This window comes from Gastrolobium bilobum, unplaced genomic scaffold (genome assembly GCF_033153095.1).
Source record: "Gastrolobium bilobum isolate Gb01-03AN ecotype WA unplaced genomic scaffold, APGP_CSIRO_Gbil_v1 utg6655, whole genome shotgun sequence".
Taxonomy (NCBI): domain Eukaryota; kingdom Viridiplantae; phylum Streptophyta; class Magnoliopsida; order Fabales; family Fabaceae; genus Gastrolobium; species Gastrolobium bilobum.
The window spans coordinates 57,020-67,769 of record NW_026895291.1 but is presented as its reverse complement, the minus strand read 5'-3'; the positions used below and the strand labels follow the sequence as shown (position 1 = coordinate 67,769).

Genomic DNA, 10,750 nt, shown 5'->3' with positions numbered 1-10,750 from the left:
GCTACAGCAGAAGGAGTGGAGGTGCCTCCCTGAATCCGATACTTCTACTCACAAAGGGAGCCAAAAGCAAGGGGGACCACTTCCATTTAAGGCCAAGCTGGCAAGAAGCAAAGCTACCATTGGAGAGGATTTAGACAAAGCACAACCCTTGATGAAAGGAACAATGGAGATCAAATGAAGAACCCTATAAAAGGAACAAGCAATCCTCATAAAGGGGATCATCAGCACCCATCCTAGGACTCGTTGTCCCTTTGTTTTTTTTTTTTTTTTTTGTAAAAATGCTCACTAGGAGCTAACTTCCTCTAAGTAGGTGAGGGTTCTATAGAAGTAATCCCTTTTGTCTTAGGATAGCTTTGTAAGGAACACATATTTTATAAATGAATTTTGAGCTGCTCTTTGGTTTAATTTATTGATTTTGTGAAACCCTTTGGGCTGGCAACCTCATCCTGGGACCACTCGGTTGATGAAACACTGACAAAGGCGTGTGGAGCATTCTCAAAATCCTGGGGTAGTTTAGCCTGAAGAAAGGAGGGAGAAACACCTGGAATGGGGAGCACTGCCATGTGAATCCATGCTCTTTTGAGAAGGCAGCATGGTTTCCTTGCATATAACTCCAAGCACTATGGAGTAACGTGGAGAGTAAGGCCTTACCCTCTGCTTATCTATAGCAAAACAAGGGAAGGAGCAAAATCCACTTGTAAAATATGCTACCAAGCAGGGTTAACCAAAGGGATGAAAACATGGAACCCGTAACACCTACTTGATCTCTTTCTTTCTGAAATTAATCTTAACTCAACTTCTATCACAACCTTTTCTTCACGATAACTGAACTGTGTTTTACCAGCTGATGCTCTTACTTTCATTTCGTTGACTGCTCTTAAAGTTACTTCAATTGATGCCTTTTTATTCGATGACCGTGCTAAGTCATTCACTACTCTCATCTGGTTCAGAATGGTTAACATTGTTTAACTAGCTGCTCAGAGATTGCTCTTTGTGAAGCTTAGCTGAGAATAGTAATTTCTTTTATTGCTCCATTTTACAAATTAAGTTTCCTTTAGCGTTTCTTACTTCACAACTGCTCCTTGAGGACGATAAATCTGGGGCTACAATACCCTATATTGCTTGGTACGTACGCTTGCGTATAGTTGAAGAGGGTTGCTCTTAGTCAGAGTAGATTGCTCCTGTTGGCAATCCTGATTACTACTCTACACTCTTGCTCTCTGAAAGAAATATTCCCGAGCAGCTCTCGGTTCGACCAAGCATCAGCTCCTCGTAACGAATCCCAATGAGCGTTGACCTCCAATACGTAAGCCCTAACGGATCAGACTCCTGGACTCCTATAAATACCACCCTTGGGCACAAGGGAAGAGGAGCTATCTTTTATGAACTGTTGTTATGCCCATTTACTTCCAAGTTATACTCTTACTATTTGTCTGCCATTAATATCAGCTTGCTACCTCTTGGAACACTACCTTCTAGCCTGGTCTTTACCTCAGCTAGGGGTATAATCCATATAATAACATTACCCTCAAGGGTACATAGTGGGCTCACAGTATCGAACAGTACACTATTATTACACAAAAAGATAATTATACTCGTTGTTGAATACATTCCCCCCACGTTCAAGAAACCATGTGAAAACATTATTTTACTGTGATTATCTAACAAAGTTTCAAACTTAGAACCTTCGCAAATCTTGTTGATAGTAGCCAAGTAACGCTTAAAAATTAAAAACTTCATGCTCCTACATTGCCTATTAAATAAGCCACCCCCACATTTATAAAAAAAAAATGAAATAAAATAAGCCACCCCCACATGTGAACTTGTCGACTAGGTGCATGTTTGAATCCTCTTTTTTTTAAGCTAGAAGCTACTTATAAGAATAAGCTAGGCCAAATAAGTTTTGGAAAAAGAAGAAAAAAAGCTGAAAACTAAAAGCTCCTAGGAGGAGCTTTTTTTTAAGCTCTTATATATTTTTCTTGAATTGTGTGATTTTCTTTTAAATGAAGAGTTATAAAAATAGAGAGAGAAATAATTTTCTTGAAACATGTGCTTTTGAGTAATTTTTAAGCTAAATTTTTTATGTAATTACCAAACAGCTTTTAGCTTCTTTTTTTAAGCTCTTATTTTTAGCTTTAGCTTATAAGTAGCTTCTAGCTTAAAAATAAGAGGATCCAAACAAGCTCTAGATCTATCACAAATAAGAGCCACCCCTTCTCCATGTAAACTACCTGCAGACCCGGGAAACATGGTTTTATTTAGAAATGATATAAACAAAACCACAAGACAGAGAAATTACCTCAATTTCTGACATCTGCAATTGAAGCAAATTGTTAAGTGCACTTTCTCTTCCACAAATATATATATAATTCCTCATGTTTAAGAACCTCAAAAGAATTTTTTTCAATTAAAAAAAAACTATTTTGTTACTTCTTACACCAAATATAGAAGCCAAAATGTCAAAATTGAAGCTTCTTGTGGAAATCTCCAAATTCCTCACCATAAGAAGCACTAGGAGCTGCAGATCCTTCATCACTGCTTCTTCAAGACCCTTGCAGGCATGTCTCTTTGATTTCATTTAATGAGTGAATATCAATTTTACATCTTGGGTTGATGAATGGATATGGGTTAACCAAGTTTTGGTTTCTTAATTAAATGTAGGATATAAAAAGGGATGACAAGGGAAGGAGGAATGAGAAGAAAGAAAAAGCCGCAGATAAGACAATAGAACAAGCGGAAGCAGTTAAAGAAGCAGCAAAAGAAGTGAGGAAGACATGTGAATTCGTGAGAGACACTGGCGCAAGTGTAAGACCAAATTAATTTGCTCTCTTGTTTTGGCTTTTAATTAAAATTTATCAGAGAATCTAATATAAAATTATTAATATAGATATCATTTACAAAATTAATTTTTAGGTTGAATGGTTGTTCGTATGATATCAAAACTCTTGACTAAATGATCACAAATTTTTTCCACGCCGTTCTCATTCTTTTAGTAAATATTTAACTATGAAATTTCTTAGTATAGGTAAATGAATTTGTGCATTATCCATATTTAAAGTCCAATAAACTTTTGTGTGAGGAGTTGTTTAATAAAATTTAAATTGTTTTGAAGAGAAAACTTTGTAATTACAAAACTAACTAGGAGACTAATTAAGGTTTCTTCACATCAACAAAATAAGTATGGTATTTTTCATATGGATCAGATGCATTTCAGTCCAATGGCGGAGTTACATGTGGTTAGGATGGGTGATTTCCAAAAAATTCATAAAAAATTCATCTTAGTAGATCCGTTCAAACTTCAAATGTAAATTGTCTTCAAACTTTTTTGTTATTATTATTACTTAATTATCAAAAAAATCACAATTCTTTAAATTTGACTACATATATAAATTATGCTTCCTTCGCATATTACAAATTTTTTGGCTCTAGCTTGGGTGTAAATGACTCAGATTTTAGCTTAAATTGGTTAGATATGTGTAAAATATTCTAGTTTAGCTTAACTTATTAGATAGATACAAGCTAAAATATAAGTTTAATCTAACTTATTTTTAAAAAATATAAGGTTTGTCTGACCTATCATATCTAGCAAACCTTCAAATATGGCATATCACACTATATAAATGATTAAATGGTAGATTATGACTATTTTATTTCTTTTGTATATTTAAGTTTATGAAAAGTCAAAGCACAATAGCTAAAATTAAACCACAACCCAAAATATTAATAATATAACTATGTTGCTGGAAATAAAAAATAAAATAATGGTACAGATGCAAAAGGTTTAATTAATTTTTTTTTAAAATGAAACATATTCACTCACTCATACATTAACATTACATAAAAGAATTAGATTAGAAGGAGCTTAAGAGTTTAGGAGGAGGGTTAGAAAAGATGAAAAATTATAAAATATTATTTTATTAAAATATAATAATTTTTTTATTAAAGCATAATAAAATATTGTTTTGTGTTTACCAAAAGTAAAATAAAATATTGTTTTGTTAAAATTTATTAAAATATTATTTATTAAAATACAAAATAATATTACTTATTAAAAAATACAAGCCAATTTTTTTGAAATAGGTCTGTGACTAAATTTCTAAATACATTTTTTATTAAACTCAGATTTGTGTTATTTTTAAAATAGATCAAACCAAATTAGATCAGAGAAAATCAAATATCCGCCTGATCAATTTTTATTGTACAATTGATAAACAGTAAGGCCACACGGGAAGATTTGAATAAGGCTATACAATCGTTGTGTCTTATAGCGAGATTAGAAACAAGTAATTTGCAAAATAAAATATTATTAAACACACAGTTTTTTATGAACTTATCAGCATCATATTTGAGATTTTTTGAACGTTCAGGTGATCGATATGACAAAGAATGCTACTGACAAAGTATGTGAAGCAGCTGAGACCATAACAGAGAAAGCAAAAGGTGCATGGGGAACAGCAAAAAATACTACAGACATTATCAAGGACAAGATTATTGGAAAGTGAGCTAAAAAAGAGGTGCATGGGGAACAGAAAAAATACTACAGACATTATCAAGGACAAGATTATTGGAAAGTGAACTAAAAAAGTTGATGCTACTTGAAAAAAATATTGAAGTTACGATGATTTTATTGGAATATTTTTACTATTAAAATTTTTTATTATCAATTTACTATTTATCTAATTATTATTAAATAAATATTTTCTTTTTTTTCAAATTTTTTTTAGCATTTTTTTTTGATTCAATAGTAATTAAATAAATAGTAAGTTAGTAATAAAAAATTTTGACAGTAAGAATATCCATCCTCTTTATTTATAAATGAAACAGTGTTCCCTAGCGTTTAATAATAGAAAACATAATCTCAAATAGGCCTCTTGTATATAAATTTTTAGGCCAATCATTTATTCTTTCTTATATTTCTTCATAGCTATTGTTTTTTTATTAAGAGTGTGGACGATCGTTTCGTTCTCTAGCTTTGATTTTAGAGATTTTTTTTTTTATATATTTAGGAAGAATTTCTGGGCATAAAAATGTATTTGATAACACATATTATGATGTGTGTATTTAATAAATAGAGGGAGTTTACTTTCTTTTATTTTCTAATCCTGATAACACATTTTATGATGTGTGTAAGAAAAATAAAAATAAAAATATATTTCTTTATTAAAAAAATTTGTTAGTACTGTTCTATCGGTTTATTTTCTGAAACAGAAAATTAAATCAGTTTTTTTATCATATACAACTTATAATCATTTCTGTTCTCCAAACTAAATATTAAAAGAAAAAATGTTTTGGGAATATTATCATACACCCTAGGGTAGTGTTTGGTTGAAGGTTTATTTTAGGATTGATGGGAAAGTGTAGGTGGATATTGGAAAATACCACGTTTGGTTCAGGTTTTTTCAAGAAATACCAGACAAATAGGATAAATGGGAAAATGACTTTTGTGTTGATTTTTGGATGAAATTCACTGTTACAAAATACCACTTGAGATGTGGTATTGTGAGATGACTGAGGAAGTGAAAAAAACAGGTGCAAAGTTTCTCTCAAACATAGATTTTGCATATTTAAATAAATTTCTCTGGTAATATTTGGGTCAACCAAACAACTTTTTTTACATTTTCCTATCAAACTCACCTTCCAACCATTTTTCTATCAATTACATTTCCCTAGTAAAATTTTTTTTCTCCCGAACCAAACACTACCTAAGGGATCTTTTGTTCTCATTTATTTCTTGCATGTTGTTTTGATTTATTTAAAAGAAAAAAACGACATTTTACACAAAATGTGTGTGTCTTTGCTGTATGAAAAAATATAAAGCTAGTCTCTTCCATGGCTTGATTCATGTACTCCGTTATATACACAAAACCTTGCAAGTGATGCTGTCCTCGTCTGTTATGCGAATTCAAGATGGTGAGAATGTGCACATAGAAGTATTAATTAAAATATATCTATTGTCTACTTTATATATACATATGGAATTTACATTTCTAAAGTTGTTGTACGTGTAGCAATCAAATACTTGCCATATATATATTTGAAAGCATTAAATGCGGAGAATCATAACCATACAAAGGATGAAAGTATTAAATGTGGAGAATCATAACCATACAAAGGATGAAAGCATTAAATGTGGGAAATCATCAAGATGTAATGTCTTACTACCCTGACTGATACATTAATAAGAAACCCCAATGTCTTGGTGATTCCCTTCTTAATACATGCATTAATTACTAAGATCTTAAGATCATATCAGAATCCTAGCATCAATGTCTTGACTACTAGAACACTGATGATGAAGTTGTCAAATATAGAAACAATGTAAATATGTCTGTTCTACACTATTCCTTAACATGAAGAATTAATCAAGACAACTTTATACAAATCACATAATAGATAAACAAAATATCTAATTAACCATTCATAAATTCACACTTGAGTTCCATTGAATCAGACTACAAAGGACTCTACTCAGACATAATTGAAATACAAACAAGAGAAGAAGAAAGATCAAACTCCATTGTCATGATAGTTGAGTCTTCAATCTTCAAGTACAATTACATAAAGAAGTACTAACTATTACATAAAGTAATCCTAAGGAATTTGGAAATTCAGAGAGAATGAGGAGTCAGATCAAATCTATGAAAGATCTGATCTGATCTCCCCTCTCCTAGTGTGATGAGAAAGGTCAGATTCGAATATGAGAGAATATGATAGGATATGAAGGCCCTTGCCTTTTATAGAGTTACAAAATACAACTGAAAAACAACCAGAAACTGACATGGACGCTAAAACGCTCATTCTTGGACGTTTTAGCACTCAACTTGGACGGATGAGCACCCACTTTTAATTGTCCTGAGCGCTAAAACATTCTACTTGGATGTTTTAACGCTCAAGACTAGAACATTTTTGCACATCAGAGCAGCAGGGCGCTAAAACTCTTGACTTTGGGCGTTTTAGCGCCCAACACTTAGAATTTTCCCATTCTTCAGAATCTTCTTCCTTCTCTCTTTTGCTTCATTGAGCTTCATTTCCCTACAAGAACAACGTAAATTTTCAATAAAAATTTCAGAACTTGTATTCAGACTTTCTAGGACATTAACCCTCTTTTCTATCCATTTAATCACACAAATTAAACTAATTCATGCTTTAAAACCTTATAAACCAATGGTTTATCACAATTCCCAGATTTGAACATTGTTGTCCTCAGCAATGAATTAAAAACAGAGAAGAAATTGAGATTCTTAACAGATGAAATTCATGAGGATAGACTTCAATTAACAAAAGATCACATTTCATTATACAAGCTTATAACCATGCATGATTTGCCCAACATCCTATGTGACTTTTCAACAGATCAGTAAAGATGATATACAAAGACTTCCAAACAACAACACCCCCTTACTAGGAACTTCTCAAAAATTGTGAGAATTTAACTCTCTTGCACTCTAGTGTTTAAGGATGCATTTATCACTCATTCTTCACTGAACTTAAACTACCATAGGCTTGCCTATCTTCTCACTGTTCATAGTAACAATGATCCATAAGGCAGATCAAAAAGGTCTTGGTGTGATTAGTAATGAGGCTTGGTATGTGGCTTGATTAGAGGTAGGGATTTGTGTTTAAGGAGGGTTCAGATTAAATGAATCAGATTCAGATAAGAGGAGGATCACAATTGTATTTATCCATATTCTTCTTAATTCTCCCAACTTTCTTCCTTTTAATTCCTTGTACCTTCTTTGAACCTTTCTTCCTCCTTTTTCTTCCAGACACTTTGTGTCTTTAATTTTTTTTCTTTTTCTCCCTTCTTTTTCTTTTAGACACTTTGTGTCTTTAATCCCCTTTCTTTTTCTTCCTTCTTTTCTATATCTCTAACACTTTGTAACACTTTGTGCATTCATTCATTACAGAAAACACTTTTCTCCCAACAGAACTTTTCATCCGTTATCACTTATCTGAACCTTTTAATCTGAAGGATTGGAATGAATGTAGGTTCTTGGTTTTATAGACAAACAGGCTTAAGCTCAAGAGTTTCATGCAATGGAAATATTAAGGTTGGTCATTTAAACTTTCTGATTCAAGAAGGAAGTGCCTCATCATTCTACCCTATACATCATAAACCATTTCAAGTAAGAAACAAGGCAAGTTCTAGAGTTATTCATGCAGTGAAGTGCTCTCCGAACAAAAATTTTCTGTATAGGCTCAAATCCTCACAGTTCAGAGTGCATGCTTGACTTTCTCTATATGTATCAAAACTAATCTCTCTACTCTTACACATTGAATGAGTCATGCAATCATTTCATTTTTTTGCTCAACATGCAAGGTATAAGATTGTATCCTTAATTTGATCAATCATCTAAAACTTTGATCAGTCAAATCCTCATGGAATTCCATATCATAACTGAAATCCAAATTCAATATTACAGCTAAAATCTAAATCACACAGAAAACTTAGAAAAGAAAAAGATTGAGATATTTCCCTGTTTTGGCTCATCAATTTGTGTGACATCTCCTTGAAGTTTGCATGCCATTCAATCACACTCAATTCCCAGATTTAAATGTTGCTGTCCCCAGCAACTAATTTAAATTGAAAACAGCAATTGATCACTGAAACACATTCATATATAAACCTATAGCATCAGTACTATCGTAATGTGTATCATGCAAAAACAGCAATTATTCCAATGTACTTAACTGAATTACAAAAATAAACTAAGAGCAAAATAAAACTAAAAGAAACTAAAATCAGAACAACAGAAACTAAAGAGGAGTGAAATCAAAAGTCAATGTGGGACACAATAGAAGAACAACCCATGATGTTCTAAATGAGGAAGGAAGATTGTAACATACATTGTGGTTGATTGGTGGATGGATGCAGAAAAGAGGCAGAAGAATTTGAGAGTGTGTGAATATGAAAGTGAGTGAGTAGAATATGAGAGTGTGTGAAACATATGAGATAACCGAAAATCATATAAGTTGACCAGCGCTAAAATGTTGAAATCAAGCGTTTTAGCGCTGGTCTCCAGAGACACGTGCACATTGATGTGCGTCGCATCGCGCTAAAATGGTTACGTCTGAACATTTTAGCGCTCTGGACCATAAAGAACAAAACTTCACAAATACATATAAATTGCTGAAAAATAAAAATTCAATCTCAAATATTAATGATATCTATCAATGTTGAAGAAACAAATCCCTGGCAACGGCGCCAAAAACTTGTTGTGAGATTTGCAAGTGTACTAGTCAAACAAGTAATAAAATGATGAGTAAAGATCATTCCCACGAGGATTTATATTCAAGCACCGACTAACCATATATACTTAAGTTGAATAAACCAAAAGATCATTAATTGCATTGATTTCTTGTCACCAGAAATGAAGTTGAATTGCATAAAAACTAGATAAACAAATAAAATGTGGTTATAATTTAAACAAGTAGTCAGATGTCAATTTCCCTCAAGCATGAATTTATGGATGAACCAATTTCCATAATGAATTACCTACTATGTGATGTTGATAAACCTTTTTCTTATCATCAAGATGTAATGTCTTACAACCATGATTGATACATTAATAAGAAACCCCAATGTCTTGGTGATTCCTTTCATAATACATACATTAATTACTTAGGTCTTAAGATCACATCAGAAATCCTACCATCAATGTCTTGACTACTAGAACTCTGATGATGAAATTGTCAAATATAGAAATAATGTAAACAAGTATGTTCTACACTACTCCTTAACATGAAGAATTAATCAAGACAACTTCATACAAATCACATGATAGATAAACAAGATATCTAATTAACCATTCATAAATTCAAACTTGAGTTCCATTGAATCAGACTACAAAGGACTCTACTCAGACATAATTGAAATACAAACAAGAGAAGAAGAAATATCAAACTCTATTGTCATGATAGTTGAGTCTTCAATCTTCAAGTACAATTACATAAAGAAGTACTAACTATTACATAAACTAATCCGAAGGAATTTGGAAATTCAGAGAGAATGAGGAGTCAGATCAAATCTATGAAAGATCTGATCTGATCTCCCCTCTCCTAGTGTGATGGGAAAGGTCAGATTCGAATCTGAGAGAGAGAGAGAGAGAGAGTATGTCCAAATATGAAGGCCCTTGCCTTATATAGAGTTACAAAATACAACTGAATAACAACCAGAAACTGACATGGGCGCTAAAACGCTCATTCTTGGACGTTTTAGCGCTCAACATGGACGAATGAGCAACCACTTTTAACTGTCTTGGGCGCTAAAACATTCGATTTGGGCGTTTCAGCACTCAGCACCAGAACCTTTTCGCACAGCAGGGCGCTAAAATGTTCGATTTGGGCGTTTTAGCGCTCAGCACCAGCATCTTTTTAAACAGCAGGGCACTAAAACTCTTGACTTTGGGCGTTTTAGCGCCCAACACTTAGAATTTTCCCATTCTTCAGAATTTTCTTCCTTCTCTCTTTTGCTTCATTGAGCTTTATTTCCCTACAAGAACAATGCAAATTTTCAATAAAGCTTCCAGAACTTGTATTTAGGACTTTATAGGACATTAACTCTCTTTTCTATCCATTTAATCACACAAATTAAGCTAATTCATGCTTTAAAACCTCATAAACCAAGGGTTTATCAGCAAGGAGCCTGCGAAAGGCGACTGCCTTAAGCCCAAAGGAAAACCCAATAAAAGGAAAGGCAAAAAGAAAGGTAAGAGTGCACCCAAGGACAAAAGCGATGTTGTGTGCTTCC

General features: G+C 32.7%; 1 protein-coding gene across 1 annotated transcript; it reads left to right on the top strand.

The window, feature by feature from the left end:
* Positions 1-2,456: 2,456 nt before the first annotated feature.
* Positions 2,457-4,502, top strand: LOC133304638 (uncharacterized). Its single transcript, XM_061504685.1, has 3 exons — positions 2,457-2,558; positions 2,698-2,805; positions 4,368-4,502. Exons 1-3 carry the CDS (start codon positions 2,457-2,459, stop codon positions 4,500-4,502), a joined length of 345 nt encoding a protein of 114 aa, XP_061360669.1.
* Positions 4,503-10,750: the final 6,248 nt, after the last annotated feature.

Bases quoted from the DNA above. Each gene is read 5' to 3' on its own strand.
- LOC133304638 (XM_061504685.1), top strand. From the start codon at position 2,457: ATGTCAAAATTGAAGCTTCTTGTGGAAATCTCCAAATTCCTCACCATA. The intron at 2,559-2,697 runs GCATGTCTCTTT...AGGAGGAATGAG, and splicing joins CTTCTTCAAGACCCTTGCAG to AAGAAAGAAAAAGCCGCAGA. The intron at 2,806-4,367 runs GTAAGACCAAAT...TTGAACGTTCAG, and splicing joins TGAGAGACACTGGCGCAAGT to GTGATCGATATGACAAAGAA.